The 17,435-nt window shown below is 34.7% G+C and overlaps 1 protein-coding gene and 1 non-coding gene across 2 annotated transcripts; both read left to right on the forward strand.

Moving 5' to 3' along the window:
• Positions 1-153: 153 nt before the first annotated feature.
• On the forward strand, positions 154-10,533 carry Smp_003300 (putative serpin; the record flags this gene model as incomplete). The annotated part of the gene is made up of 6 exons (XM_018793150.1): positions 154-223; positions 2,606-2,913; positions 4,595-4,739; positions 8,771-8,931; positions 9,871-10,105; positions 10,286-10,533. 6 exons carry the CDS (start codon positions 154-156, stop codon positions 10,531-10,533), a joined length of 1,167 nt encoding a protein of 388 aa, XP_018647692.1.
• A 505-nt stretch (positions 10,534-11,038) lies between these two features.
• On the forward strand, positions 11,039-11,104 carry Smp_tRNA_01519_Gln_TTG.1.1. Its single transcript has one exon. It is a non-coding gene (tRNA).
• The last annotated feature ends 6,331 nt before the right edge of the window (positions 11,105-17,435 follow it).

Here is a 17,435-nt window from a genome sequence, read left to right on the forward strand (position 1 = left end):
TCAGTAATTACCTGTCATCGGTTATTCATTTTCATTTGGATCTTTGAATAAATTGAACATTTTACTAATTTGTCTGTCAATAATTGATTGAAACTATATAGAAATATACTTTATATAAAGGAAGGCATCTATTAGAATTTATTCTTAGTAAAAATGGGTTTCACAACTAATGAACCAAGATATAATGTTTTTGCTCGTGATCTATTAGATATATCAGCAACTGGTAAGTTTTAATTGTTTATTACAATACCGATATATATACATATACATATATTTTATATTGTTAAAATCATGAGTCAATTGAAGCTAGATCATCATGGAAAACCTGGAAGCAGTGGACGGCAGTTTCGTCCTATTGTGGGACTCCTCAACAGTGATTTTAACTATTTAAAATCACTAAAATCTTCACAAAACCCCCTTCTGATATATATATATATATATATGCTTTTATTTTATTTAAAAAAAAGATAACTATATAATCCGCCTTTATATTTAAAACGATAATTTAAACAAATGAAAAGAAAACCTTGTTTGTCTGTATTACTTAACTCTGATGATTAGTAGAATCAACGATTATTTTCCAATAACGTATCGTCTATTATAAAACTAATTACATAAGAGTATGGGAATTGTAGTGACCTGCTTTTCTCGACGAGAACACGATTGGTATAATGGAAACAATTATTATTACAACTAATTGTACCAGTGATTGTTTTACCGTACTCGTTGTTGTTTAACTGTATCAAAGTCACTTTTCGCTCGGTCGTCCGCCTTGTTCGGTCGAACTTTCTTACGCTCTGCCCTTATTGCCTGTAATCGTTTGCACGTCTCGGTATTATTTCGATACCACGAGGTCGCCAATAAATATACTTTATCTGGATCAGTTAAAGCCTTCTGGTTTACGAACTATCAAAGGGACCAAGTCGTTTTTGGGCGCGTAATCTTATTGTAGTGATGATCATAGTCAATCGAGACTCGACGCCATCTACAGAATCCTGAAGTAATTATAACGATCGATTGAGTACTAAATTTTTAAAAAAAGTTAGAATATAGGGGTTCTATTTGTTATGGGCAATGAATGTTTTTATTCTTCTCTTATCTTTTGATCGATGTTTAAAATATTTAAATATGTTAATAGCTGAAAAATTTTCATAGTTGAAATCATGAGTCAATTGAAGCTTGATCGAAAACCTGGAAGCACTGGACGGCCGTCTCGTCCTATTATGGGACTCCTCAGCAGTGCGCATCCACGATCCAGCCTCACGACAGTCTCGCGCCAGAGCAATTAATCGATAGACCACTGAACCGGCATCCAACGGTGTTAATGTCTAACTTCAACCACTAAAAATTCCCATTATATTAAAACACGGCTGAAGCAATTGCGATTGAGATGATAGAAAAAGAAAACAAGGGCTTTGCATCCAAAAGAAATATGTTCAGTTGCTTCTTTTACCCTGACCAACTTCTGGCCCGATTAGTTAATAATCAATTTTATGATATGGTGACGTAATTTGACTAATGCTCAGTTTTATATCCTAAACTTATCCACATATCTTACCATTGTCATGATTATTAATATTATTACACTTGCTAACCTTTTTAAGAAATTTATTCAGCATCCAACCCTATCTATTAATTCTTGATTAATTTGTATTATTCTACATGTTACGTAATTTCGAACTTGTAATTACATTATTTTCTATTACTCCAAGTTGACCATATTTATTCTGATCATGATTTGTCTCACAATTTCATTTCACTTATAAACTTATTCAAGTTGACACTTCATATCAGAGTCATCCCAATATTAACGACTTGATCCTTGATTAACACACTTTAAGTGATGTACTCTACCTTAAACCTGACCAATTTTGTGGATTATTAATTTGGATATGATAATTGTAGAATCTGATGAGAAATTATTGAAAAGAATATTCTTCATTCATATAATTGTGATTTAAATATGTGTTCTGAGTAGATTATATTCTTTAAGCTTGTAAATATTATTTATTCTCAGTGGTCTAGTGGTTAAGCGTTCAGGCACGAGACTGGTAGGTCCTGAGTTCGAATCTCGTGAGGCGGGATCGTGGATGCGCACTGCTGACGAGTCCCATAATAGGACGAAATGACCGTCCAGTGCTTCCAGGTTTTCCACAGTGGTCTGGCTTCAACTGATTCATGATTTCAACTATGAAAATACTGAAATCTCCACAAAAACCTCTTCTAAATATTATTTAGTAATTAAATGTAGTTACTCACCATCTCATTTCAGTCAAAGTATGATGTTATTACATGAATAACTACTGATTAGCATTGTTGACTAGTGATGTTATAAACGCTAGATGTTATGTAATCATTAATAATAATAATAATAATAATGATAATAATAACGATGATGATGATAATAACAACCTTTAAAGGTTATTTCATTAACTAAAGTTAGTCTCAGAATAGAGTGTCTTCGATTTTATTATTACTGAATGTTAATTAGTCTTTCATTATGGTCTTATTTATTGAAAATTAATAGTTTACCCGCATAACTGTAAAATATGATAAAAAATTTTTGTAAAAAATATTCTTCATTTGAAGTTCTTCATCATTTTAGGAACGAATGACTATTTATCATCTCCAATAAGTGTGTTCTTACTTCTAACAACACTTCTCGGTTCAGGAGGACCCAAAGGCAATACAAAAGTTCAGATTGCTGAAGCTTTGGAACTTGATGACACCAAAGAATATCAGAAATTGGCTTCACGAACTTTTGCTTTACTATATCATAATTTGACAAACGAAAAAATAGAAGGGAAACAAGTTATTTCAATAGGAAATGGAATGTTTTTACAGAATGAAACTAAAATAAAACCTCATTTCTTGACCAGGATGAAAAATATATTCCACAATGATGTATTTAACGTAAGCAGTTATAGCTGTTTTAAAATATTCATACTCTGAAAAGTACAACACTAGACTGAGTGAAAACAAGAAACTAATAAATACACTAGATTTTCTATAAAATAATTTTTTTCACGTTATTACTTACTTACTTACGCCTGTTACCCCTAGTAGAGGAGCATAGGCCGCCCACTAACATTCTCCATTCAATCCTATCCTGGTCAATCCTTTCCAGTTCTTCCCATTTGCTATTCATCCTTTTCATATCTGCTTCAATTTCCCGACGTGGTGTTCTTCGGCTTTCCTCTTTTCCGTTTCCCTTCAGGATTCCAAGTTAGAGTTTGTTTCATGATGCATTTTAGTGATTTCCTCGACGTATGTCTTATCCACTTCCAACGTCTTTTCCTAATTTACTCTTCAGTTGGAAGCTGGTTTGTCCTCTCCCACAAAAGACTATTGCTTTTTCCCGTTATAAGTCAACTTTAGAATGATAAATGACCATTTTGAAAATAACTTCATCATTTATTGTATTTCACCATAGAAATGAACCAAATGCATTATTGTAAAAAGTGACTTTTACTGAAAATTTTACTATTAACGACTATTTCACTCACTACTGTGATAATGGCTAGTTTAAATAAACATTTAGGTCAACGACTATTTGTACAAAATCTTGGTCGTAGAAGAAACTGACTTATATAACTGGTATTTCAGGGATAATATTCTACTCATACTAATAACAGGATTTATAAACTATGGACAACTATTTACCATCAATATAAATGAGAAACTTAAATGTGAAAGGTGTATTCTACCGTAAACAATGTTTAAGTTCTTTTAAATGATATTCATGACATTAAATATGGAGTTATATTTGAACTTATTTGATTTAAAATTCGTCTAGTTTACGTCTTCAGTTTCACAAACTGTAAATGATAGATATTATGAAGATTACATCTTGCTGCCTAACAGACATAAACTCTTTCAAGTACATAAAACTTTTTGATAATTGAAATTATTGGTCGATTGAAGTTAGACCACCATGAAAAACCTGGAAGCACTAGACGGCCGTTTTGTCCTATAAAACTTTGTTTTACTTACTGTGGAAAAACTTATGGATATTATGAGAAGGTGTTCAAAATAGCCCCCGTCTTTCTGTGGTTGGAATCTGTTATATTTTCTATTTAAATAACTTCTTGCCTATTGATACACATTTCAAACTATGGAATTCATTACAGATACACAGGGGGTTATATATATGCATATATATCGAATCTGTAATTGGCTACATTCAGTAATCTAATACTTACTTCTACTACTACTACTACTACGCCTGTTACCCCTCGTGGAGGAGCATAGGCCGCTCACCAGCATTCTCCATCCAACTCTGTCCTGGGCAATCCTTTCCAGTTCTTTCCAGTTGTTATTTATCCTTTTCATATCTGCTTCAATTCCAGGCGTAATGTATTCTTTGGCCTTTGGACTCAGTAGCTGGGTGGATAACGCGATGGCGTTTGAAGCGAAAGGCACTGAGTTCGAGTCCCAGGGTGAACATCAACTCTGAAATGCAGGTACATCCAGGTGACGAGTCCCAAATAGGACGAAACGCGCGTCCTGGATCCCACTGCTAGCCAATCTAATACTTAATTGACATTTAATAAACTCATTATCTTGATGTTGAACATTTTGAATATAAATTTAGGTAGACTTTACCAAAGCGGAAGATGCTAGAAAAAATATTAATGAATGGGTCAGTAATAAAACAAGCCATTTGATTCCCACTGTTTTGAAGGAACCACTACCACCGACTACTCTTCTTGGTTTAATCAATACTTTATACTTTAAAGGTAAGTTAATAACTTTTATTAGTATTCCTAAAACCTTATGTGATTCTAAATGACTGTTACCTAGTTCACCAAGTTGTAGTTATGGCTTTTTAAAAATATAATCGAAATCTTTGTTTTCCAAATCTAGTTTCTTGTTTGTATTTCAACATCTATCAATAGCATTTTTAAGTTCAATTTATAGAGGAATGTGGATAGGATATATGTCCTTGGATTTGTAACGTATCTGCTTCCTAGTGTTCAATATGTGTACAATCATCTAGCACTTTTCCGTTTACTAATTGATTCATCGTAGTATAATTTTCTTTGAGAACTTTATTTCAATCTCTATCACCTCATTTATTGTTTTCATCACACAAGTTGAGATTCACTGTTCATAGAAGACATACCAAATAGCTTGAGATGATTAAAATGAAATCTTCAGTGAAAATAAAACTCTTATATGCATCACTGACATACTAAGTATGGACAGAAAAAATGTTCGACAATACTAGATGTTAAACATTGCAAAAAAAGATGGTTGTCGTAATACAACAAATCATTCAATAAATCCCTTAGTCGATTTTGAACTATACTGTAATTTGTGTTGTGAAAGTAAAAATCAATTATCCTGATGATTTCTGGATTGATGGTTCACGAATTATTTAAAAAGTATAATTTAATTTTATAGTTAAATTCATAAGTCAATTGAAGCTAGACCACCATGGAAAACCTGGAAGCAATGGACTGCCGTTTCGTCATAGTATGGGACTCCTCATTAGTGCTCATCCACGATCCTACCTCTCAAGATTCGTACCCAGGACTTATCAGCCTTGCATGCAAGCACTTAACCTCTGAACCACTGAGCCGGCATCCAACGGTATTAATGTCTAGCTTCAGCCGATCCATAAAATTGAGAGACGGTCCACCATTGTCTTCAGTAACTTACTATCTCACAACAGACCCGGTACTTCCAGGTTTTTCATGGTGATCTAGCTTCAATCAACTCATGAATTCAACTATAAAATTACTAAAATCTCCACAAAACCCCTTCTGATATAATTTAATTATTCACTAACAAATTGTAACTTTTTATTTAATGAATATTTATTTCAAATGAAAACTATGGATGTGAGGTTGTATTTCAATTGAGTTATTGAATGAATATCAGTTCTGAATTGTTGTTTAATCAATACTGGAATAAGGTTCTCAAATACAAAGCCTATATAGGTTCAATAAGTAATGACTTTTAATACGCACAACAATTGGTCATTGAAATAGAATTTCTTAATGTATTACTAAACAATAACAACTCACTAAATCTGTTTAGATCAGCTGGTCTATTGGTCATTTGAAATTACTCCACTAAAATCACAGTAGTGCAATTAGTAACAAGTTCACATGTCACTTGCCAAAATATCAGAGATATATTAACAAATATCAACGATATTCTAAAAGAAACCTTAAAAATCAAACCCACTTCTTTGGATTACTATCGGTGTAAATCATGGCGAAGGCGTAAGGCAATAGTTTCAGTGTCTCTTCGCTCTTTCATTACTACTTACTTACATAATTATCAATTTTTGTATTTAACTAAACCTCTAACTATACAAAACCCAACTTCTCTTGACTGGAGAAAAATTCCTGGGAACATGATAATCAGGAATGGATTCTGTTAATTAATAATTGTATTAAATTCTAATAAATCATCTTACAGAAAATACTATAACTCTATACTATAGCTCCAGTGTTGAATTCGATTGTCTTTCATTACCAATTTAAAATATCAATATTTTAGTATCATCCTTGATACAAGTCACATTACTCATCCTGTTTCTAATATACTACTGATCTCTCTCCAACCTTAAAATGACTTTGATTCATAAAGAGGATATGAATCAAACATAAATTGTTCGAGTTTGATAAATGCCAGCTTTCAATGGGGAAGTCCTATTACTAACGTTCATAACTGATGATCGAAACTAAGCTACTATGGATAAACTTGACATAAATTGAAAATGACTAATTGAGCTAGATTTTCATGAATGCAATTAATGTGTATTATGCTATGCAGTTTAATTTGCGTTAATTCGTGCTATCGATGTGCAATCCGACAATTCTATGTCTGAGTGATAGTAAGATATCAGTCGAAAATTCTCGAATCACGATCGAAAGAGTTCATAATTGTAGATTATTGTTCATTTTTATATGTTAATAACCTAGATCCGAAAAAATGCAAACACTTTAAAACCAATAACGGTGACCTATTGTGCTTAGCTGACTGTGCGCTCTTACACTTATATTTATATATCATGAAGAAATCATAGATTTACGAATTATCTAATGATGTCCTCGAAGTTTAATTTACCTTATTTTATTTTATTTATTTAAACACATAAATATTGGTACAAAGGGGCACCAGATATTCATGCGCCACACAAATCTCATTTGATTTATGTGAGGGCTGTGATACTGCCCAGGTGCCTAAACCGAAGCACGTGGTTTTCTTAGGGGGCCACACTCGGAGCCTTTGACCGAAAGTCTGATCCACAAGGCCGTGGAGCATCGTGAGGAGATGCAGTCCCATGGTAGCCGGTGACCAACGATTGATTCATACGCCATTTGTTCCCTCAGGATACTGGAGCTCATGTGAACCATTGGTTTGGAATCAGGGTTTTCCAACTCCCCTAGGTGAACGCACCGTGTCCACCAACCCGGTTAAAGCGCCGGACATTCGCTTTTCTTCCTCTCAATTTCGTAAACAACAGTAACGCCACGAGAAGGCAATGAGTAGGACTTTCCTGGCAGAGGCTATATATTCGCGTGGCCATGTGAAAGCATTTCGAGAGGGAGAGCGGACTCTACTCACTCTCGGCCGTACCAGGGTATTTGGGGGCCAATTTATCTACAAATTTACCTATATTTTGTGAAATTATATAAGTTTACACTTTTCCATACATACTTCAAACATTTTCACTGTGCATAAAAAAATCACTACCAGATAGTTAAAACATCAATCTATATTAGGATTTAATGATGATTTACAGTTATACATGTTTGGGGATTCGTGGTGATTGTAGTAATTTTAACTGTTGAATTGAAGAGACGGTGTATGCTAGAGCGCCATCGGAATCCTGGAATCACTGTACGGTCATTTCGCATAGTATGGAACTCCTCAGTAATGCACACTCACAATCCTGTATACAGCACACGAAATCAGGAACTTCATGTATACACATGTACACATTATCATGACTGAATAGATGATAAGTCAACTACGGTACACACTACACTTCAATGTTAACGAAAAACAGAATATGAGAGATGGGAACTGATTTTATCAAGAAATATTTTATCCATTTACTTGTGAAACTCATTCAAGTGACTGTATACATTTCTAAAGTGAACACGAATCGATCTCACTGGTGAATAATATCAGTCATGTTGAAATGTAACCAAACTGGAGAACAAGGATATTTTGTTTTGTTAACTGAGTGGTTAAGTTTAAATGTCGTAATATGAAGAGGATTACTAAGGTAGATTATTTTGTTTGTGAAATATTAATTTGATGAATGATTAGTTCGAGGAATTCATATTTTCCTGAAGAAGACTTAATTTAATCCCAGAGTTCAACAAGATAAGCGTATAATTAATCCAGAAATCAATATTTGCCTGATAAGATTTTGTTACTGTATGCCGGTTGTCTTGTGTAATGTTGGACATTAGTTAGGACAATGCTTCTCATTTTCAGTCTTATTAGCGAAATCAGAACACCGTAGCCGGCAAACTACAATGGTCGTTATTAGTTTCACTAAAGGTTTCACCCATTGTTGCCCTTGTTAGACAATGGCACAAATAGAACCGGAGTAAATAACCTGTATTCAAACGGTCTTTTTATATTTTATGAATCTCATCTCTCTGAATACTTATCGCTAGATAATCTTGTACATTAGTGTTCAGGCTGTGATTTTCATTTCATTATAACGAACAGGGAATGTGAATTGTATGTATTGACATTATGTATGTTACTCAGTTCCATAATTTATTGATTGTAGGAAAATGGAAAAAGCCGTTTTCAAACCATTCAACTACAGAAGGTGAATTCAAACCGAACAATCAACCCATAATAAAAATACCGATGATGCACATCATGGATAGCATTGAATACGGTTTATTCCCAAAATACAAAATTCACATGATTAGTAAATCATTCATGGTAAGAATGACGAAATTGCTTTTTTCATCTGATATTACAAAACAATTCCCGGACAGTAAATGCTGAATATACAAAATTAAGGGTCCAGTAGGTTTGAAAAATTATAAAATCTGAATTGGAAGCTAACTCAACTCTGATAGTTATACGTAGGTATAATGTACTGTTAAATTTTCCGAATTTGAATTTAAACTAGAGGCCAGAAATGGTTAGTTGTTAGTGTTTTATATCTATGAAATAATAATTTGATGTTTGAAAAGTACTCGCTCGAATAATCTTCACCTCTTTTAATGAGCCTAGTCAATGTAGAGTCATTTTCAATACAAGTTGAAATCATAATACAAAAATAATAATTAGATTTCGAACCCAAATATGTTATTATGTTGAATTTCACCGTCGTTCCAAGTTCCGTAGGTACTTTACACCACTCAATGACCAGTCAAGACACAGATAGGTGAAACTGAAAATTTGTATTCCGGAAATAATGAAACATATATATGTACATCGTCTTTACATGGTTTTCGAATATTTCAATGTCAGCAAACTGTTTTTCCTTTATCAAACCGGAGTCTTTTCTACGAAGACTCATTTATATGAGTCTGAATTAGTTTTATTCTGCAGTTTTCATGCAACTTTGTATAATTTTACTGATGGTTGCACATTGTCCTCTCGTCGTTCATCTGTATAGAAAGGTGTTCGTTTAACTAAAGTCAGTGTGTTTTTCTCTTCATACTGATATCAAACGGTAGACCTCTTTTATTTCCCACTGAAAATCATCACACACAATGCTATTTGGTTCTGGTGTTAGGAAGCAGTGCATTAACTATTGCTTTTTTATTTGAAAAAAATACCATACTGTCAATTTACCCTGTTCTTCATCATGTAACTTTCAAGTTTGCAATAATTTGTGATGGCTTTACCATTCTGTTTTGAACATTTTAGAATCCACGATTTTCATTTATTGTGATATTGCCAACTGAACCGGGAAAACTCGAATATGCCGATAATGTATTACGTGGTGAAATCAAACTACCTCATTTAGTGAGTAAACTTGAAAGTAAACAAGTCGCTTTATCTTTACCGAAATTTCGATTGGATTTCTCAATTGATCTTATCGAAACATTGAAAAACATGTATATCACTGATTTGTTTGATTCTGCTAAAGCAGATCTTAGAGGTGAGTAGTGTATACAATTTTAATACCTATTTAGTACAGCACAAAACGAAGTTTGTTGATTTTATTTTTTAGCAAGCAATCTTTTAAGAAGCATTTTTGCAGACATTATTCAATGACCACAACCTAGTGTACTGTGTTAAATTCTGTGTCTTTTCTTATTTGACCGTTGTTAATTTGTAGGAATTACGGATTCTAAAGTACATGTACAAGTTCTTCAACACAGTGTTGCTTTAAAAGTAAATGAAGATGGTGTAGAGGCAGCAGCTGCAACAGTAATGGGTATTGGTCTCAGAAGTGCCAGACCTCCTCCCAGTATTCGTTTTGACGTTAATGAATCATTTATTTGTTATGTTTATGATAAAATACTAAAAACTAGTTTGTTTGCCGGTCGCATAATTAAACCCGTACCTTTAACGAACAATAAATGAATGAAATGTGAAGTATAGTCAAAATACGAAACATTCCATTACGGTAGCAACTATTGTACACTTGCTCTGATACTTTACAAATAATGTATTCACTACGTAGCTACAAATATATCCGTTTTAACGTATCTACTTCGTTTTTTCTTTCATTTTTAGTCTTATTTAGTTGGGTATTTAATTATTAAACGAAACGTATGCATATTATTCCATGTAACTGATTATTACATGCTCTTATGATTGGAAACGGATGTAATCCATATATCTCTGAAATGAAGGAATGTAAAAACAATAATCCACAATATATAGGGTTATGTGAAATAAAGTTAAGACGGTTGGTAAAAACAAAACAACAATTAAGGCTATATCGAGGCAATACGCACAGTATGCACACATGCCAACGAGAGACTGACCAGTTGCAGTCCTAACACATCGATGGGAAGATTCAAACAAACAATACTAAAATGAATTTAAACTTCACCCCATCGCACAAGCAAGTGGCTATCAGGACTCAGTGGCCGAGTGGATAACGCGACGGCGTTTGAAGCAATGGTACTGGGTTCGAGTCCCAGAGTGAACATCAACTCTGAGATGCAGGTACATCCATCTGACGAGTCCCAAATGGGACGAAACGTGCGTCCTGGATTCCACTGCTAGCCACTATTCATCTCTGCTTACTTAAATAACAAAGGTATGATTATAAAATCAAAATCGTCAATAAAATGAATAGTGACATTTTGATTTGAACCAAACATTAACATGATACACAGAAATAAAGGGATCAAAAAATGTGACGATACATTCAATGTGGAACAGTGACTTATTGGTAGTGAATTGTATACATGAGGGGTTTGACATCCATGCAAATACATACATATACTAAGGGTCTTATAAACGTATAATTTTGTGATGAAAAGAGTGCATAAACTACGACTAAGTTAAAATTTCACGTAGGACTGGTGGACAGTTTTAGTGTATAGATAGATGTTCACTGAATATTATGCGATCGAACAACGACAGCCATACCGCGAGATGGAATAAAATTAATTTCTCTGCCAAAATTTATATGGTCGTGCATTTATCTATTACAATACAAATACGCCGATTTTATTGAAAATCCAGTATAATGAGAAGACTGTCTTTTATCAATATTAATTTTCGAATTGATTTTATTCATAAATTTATGTTCATCCGAGATAAATTAGGACAAAATTGATAACATATGAAATCTTTCAGTAGGAAAAACTTACTTTTAATGCTTTCAAATAACCCAAACGTTACTTTTACATTATTTTGTAACGTGACTATGAACTCGTTAGATAAACAATCCCGAAAATAATACAGGAGAGTGAACTTCATAATGAGTTGTGAGCTACCCTTTTTAAAGTTTATTGGTTAAGGAGTAGGGTAGTGAGTTCAAAAGGATCAAACCCTTCTATATAAAATGATAAGCAAACTCAACAAAATGAAAAGGGATTTATGACACGCCGTATAAAATTTACTATGAATATTAAGTGTTTTTCCTCAAACATTTGTTAATCATGGATAGTATAGAAAGGCAAAAAGCCGGAAAAAAATGAGACTGAGAAAAGAAGCTGCAGGAAGGGATCTTACGATAGTAGTGATTCTTAGGGAGACAATCGAACTAAAGTCTCTTTGTGTGTGAAGGTAAGCAATTTAAATGTGTTGGGACAGCTTTCAAGGATTATGACGAAGCCTCCAGAGGCCCGAATGGAGCCGAAGAGTTTCCATCCGATTACATCGTGATAAGGCTTTCTAGAATAATAACGTGGTATACTACGACTGGACAGTAGTATAGAATGGGAAGATCTGAACTAACCTATGATTGCATACCATGACTATCATCATTGATGAAAAGTAGCATCCCTTTAACTATTACTGACAATAAATTTCGTCAATATAGGATGTGTAAAATAGAAAGTAGTGATGGGTGATGTTCGAAATATGATACTGATACACAACATGCTACGTGCTAACCCCTCGACTAACCACCTAAGGGAGAATACAAGAATGAGAGAGAGTATGTTGGGTTACCGAACAAAATGCACAAATACTCATTTATATATAAACGAATCCACCCCTTTGCAAATTAATCTATTACTAAGCTAACCTAGTACATCTATCCTGTATGTCATTTCTGACTGCCTTCAATTGACCTTCTCAATGGGCCCCTTCTGATTGGCTCATCATTTCATCATGCACAGAGCAAGACCTATCTGTCTCGCAGACGTTGTTATAGAACCCAATGTGCGTCTGGAACATCGCACCCAATCAAGACTCCTACCGGATTAATTCGCAACCTTGGATGGGTTATATCATTCAAATGCTTCCACAGTTCAAGTTGCTGTTCGGTCAGGGGTTCTGAGCAATCGATTGGAAACCTCTTGGTCGAACAAGTTCTATTTATCTATACAGATCCCTTTTCATTCAAACGAAACCTCTCTAAATTTACTCCTAGACATTTTCAGGTATTATTACCATTCGCAATCTAAGCTTCTTTACCTTTGATGGACAACTGATCAGTTAACTCTTCATATAATAGGGGAATATCAGAGCCACCTTCTAGAAGGGCGTATGTCTCCAAACTTCCTTTGGGGCCGCACAGCCTTATCAGAATGATATCCAAACAAACCTTTGATGAGTCCCCATCCTTAGCGAAATTTACCACATGTTTATTATCGCCATCAATATGTAAGAATGAATTATGCCGAACCTTGGAATTTTCAACATCACACTTTAAGCCCGAGTTTCATGACTTAGATATGTGACCTTTTCTCAAACACAGATGGCGTAGACCACATCTCCTTACGTCTTTTCTTCTTATTCGTACATTCACTTCTGATAACTTTGTACAATCTGAAATCTTGTGATCACCAAAGCAAAAGTCGCAAATTACAACATTGGCTGATTTGTTTGCCGTGACGTGTCCAAGTGATCCTGGCTTTTTCTTCCACAAAGGCCACCAATTCTTCAAAAGTCGGCTCCTTATCGGCCATCATTATCTTATCAGAGACTTCCATCCACTTACTTAGTAAATCCAGCTGTAGACGTGACATTATTATTTCCAGATTGTCCGTAGAGCTCATATACTTCATTTCCTTAAATGCTATGCATAAATTACGTAGCTTAATTGCAAATTCATTCAAACTATCGGCTGGTCCTTCAACAGATTTATGGTTGAGCAACTCAGTAATTAGTTCGCGAGTAGCAAGGTGTTTTTCATCAAATAGGTCAAATGAAATTTATTTAGCTCTGTCATAACTGAAATGACTAGGCAAGTAAATGCTAGCTTCAATAACCATTCTGGCCTTTCTTTACGACGGTATAACAGATACGACAACATTTAGTCTGCACCGAACAATTTACTCCCTACAATGCTAGTAAGCCGAGTAACTAAACGGTGGTATTGACCCAGTTGTCCATCAAAATACATCATATCAATCGTGGGTAAAACCACATTACTAACCAAGTATGCAATGTATCCTTTAATTCACCAAACCAATCGCCTTTTGAACTATTGAGTGGCTCCATTGACTGGTTGTAACAGCCAGCATTACAATCCAAATACTTTTCTACCTTAGTATTTATGTCACCCATGGGTAGCTGGTTATCTTCCTCCATAAACTTGCATTATAATTCACCATTATCAACCTCCTCTTAGTAATCTAACATCTTAAGCAGCCTTTCTAATTCAAGTCTCTTCTTTTATTTCTTCCCCCTGAGCAATGTCATACCTAACTTAAGTCTACATGAACTAAGTCAATCAGAATTCATACCAATAAGACTTACATCATGACGTTTATCATCGTTAACGACATACATATTGCAGACAGCTTTGGGAATCTCACCTTCCATTTCTGCATTTCCCTTCGACCTTTTCCTTATAGTATATCTTCGTTCCATAGAGTCAGGTATATTAGATCAAATTGAAGTTATTCCAAAAGGAATTCGAGTAAATTGCAACTAGAAATAATGTTTTGTGCAAAATGAACGTTCGAAGAAATTCAAAATATAAGGGATCCAAAATAAACCAAAGTTGAAAAACTTTGTTACATCCAAGATTTTGCTCTCGCGTCACTGTATGTCTATCTACTTGTAATTTACGAACCCGAAAATAAAAATAAAGCCAAACTCCAATTCAGGCACCAAAGTTTATTCGCAAATTACAAATAATCCACCCAAATATCGTTCTAATTATGAGTGTAACAATTACAAAACAAGCCTTCAATTTTCTAGATCCTCAGAGCGAAAATTCCCAAATACTAAACTAAAGACAAAGAGAAACCAAGATGCCCGAAGTCCATGGTATAAACAAACAAGTTCAGAAGTTGAGTAAAACAAATGCGTTCGAAAACACAGTGAAATTATTAATATTCAATGTGACAGTTTTTAATCGCCTTAATGTCTTCACTTTTCCTGTAACAAGCACTTGAACTCATAATAATAATTTTTTGACCTCATATTCTCTCATTATGAGGAAGAAATTCTAGAACGCAACGACACACCAAACTAGGTAACAGTAACCATGAGATTTTGGGTTTTAATTTCTGTATTGGTGCCAGTAGGCGAGTTTTACTAAATCTAAGAAACTAATCTCCATGGTTCAACGAAGACGTTTATGCTCTTCAGTGGATTGGTTAGGGTTGCTAAGCTAAGACAAAAAAGAACAGAAAAATGCACTTCTGAACTCCGTGAATGTCCATAATTGGACATAAATCGAAGCTTTTTAACGATTCTACGCGAAGTTCACAAATGCGATGTTTTTGATGAATTCCATAATTGCCCTTGATCGGAAACGAGAACAATCAGTTGATGACACTTGGATAGAATTGGGTTTTAATCACCCGTCGTTTTACTGATGAAAATTTGCGGAAATGTGTGAGTGCAGCACGCTTTGCGAACAGATACAAAATTCAGTAACGGTGACGTTAAATCATTGGGAATAGTTCGCGTTTCATAGGAAAACCTTAAGCATTATAGCTAATTATTGCCGTTGAAACATGTTCCTATCTTACACGTTGGAGACGATAGAAAAGAATAAATGCTTCTTGAACTCATGACATTGGTCGTTGGGCCTAGAAAACAGATGATGTCAAGGTCAGAAAAGTGAGACTTCTATTACGAGACATTTAAAAATTGTATCTTTTCAGGGCAATTTGTGGCCGGAATATTCGGGTCTCTAGGATATTTGCTATGATTCCTAGGGATACTGAAGTTAATTATGGCATTCCTGATACAGTCGTAAGCCCTAAGTTCGTCATTTGCTTGTCGTCGATGTTTGATTCCTTATAATGTAGATTCTTCTTTGTATTGGTGCTATAAATTTATTGGCAATGCTATTCCTGTCACGATTGTTCTGGGACTACTTAGAGCTGCTTATGTTACTATAAACTAATGTATTCATCAAGCCTTTTAATTGATATCCAATGTATTTGTTCTGTTTCGGCTTTGAACACAGATTTTTTTCATCATTCTGACTCTAATCTTTTGATCTCATTCTGTCTCACCGGTTATCTCTTCATTACCGGGCTTAACAAAACCTTATTATTGGCGTTTTGCAAGGGACTTTTTCTAGAAAAGTGGTAAGGAACAATATATTAGTAGATCCTCGATCTCAATCAATAAGTTTTTGTTCGGCTGTACCACTCACTTGATCTTGATTTTGTTTGGATTGGTAGCGTAAATCTGTCAAGGATCCATATCTCAATCATCACAGAGTCACTATTTTAGTCTGAAATGACATTTGTTACTAGCTAACAACTCGAGATTATCGGTTACCGAATATTCAACTGTACCACAAACAACTATTTCGTTCCCTATGCCTTTATACCAACTAAAATGGCAAAACTTTCAGCCCTTAGCACGTCAAGGATGTGGTAGGTTTACTTGACTCATAACTGAGTCCCTTGAAAGTTCCAAGAACTCAAGCATCCCTTGTCTAAGACACTTACAAACAAAGGATTTACGGAACTGCTTCTGTAACCATCAGAAAGTCGGACGTTGAAAAATTTGGATACAGTATCATTGTTCTAAATTTTTCTGAGGCCTCAAACCTGTATAATCCGTGTTCACTAATCCTTTATTAAAGATCGTTTTACACCGTTTTGTTCATCAAACAATGTGCACGGCATTAGTGCTCCAAACAACTCCCGCTACGTGGGACGAAGACGACTCTCCAGGATGCACAGGCTCCATAGACTCGTTAGAGACCCAGAACCAATTTTCTTAAATCACCTCTGACACAATACTAGTGACATGATTCAAACACCTAATGAATGCACCGCATTAGACAATGGTCATACATAGACGCAGATTTCTGCTTCCAGGTATTCACGTAACCAACTGAAGGAAAACAGAAAAAATTGATTTTAAACTAAGAGCTCGAAATCTTCGCCTGCTGGGAGAGGAGAATACATAAATGATGACCATATCACGTGTTCTTCATTAATTATAACCAGGGACTCCGAATTGAAATGAGATTTGTGTTGTAACTGGGTCTAATGACGTTTCAACACAACAGTAACTCAGCGCAACCAGTAGTTTATGCTTATCCACGTACCTTTGTGGTTCTGTTGAGTGTATTTTGAGTTAAGAAGAAATTCTATGACTGAACCAGAGAAATCTGATCCTCAGTCTTCAACTTCAACGAAAGTCCACTACCTGCACTACTCTGTTGGTTCTGTAGTCCGTAGTTCCGATACCAATTAAGACTTACACTTGTCATAATCTTGAGGCTCACAGCATAGCTGAATTATCTCTAAATAAAAGTGGTTTGAATCTTTTGGAGTAGGTACGAGTGAGTGCAATACATTGAGTATCGGAGCAGAGAATAAACCCTAAATACATAAACTTCATCATCTGAGATCGTAATATCTATAGTTCAGAAA

This window comes from Schistosoma mansoni, chromosome 1 (genome assembly GCF_000237925.1).
Source record: "Schistosoma mansoni strain Puerto Rico chromosome 1, complete genome".
Lineage (NCBI taxonomy): Eukaryota > Metazoa > Platyhelminthes > Trematoda > Strigeidida > Schistosomatidae > Schistosoma > Schistosoma mansoni.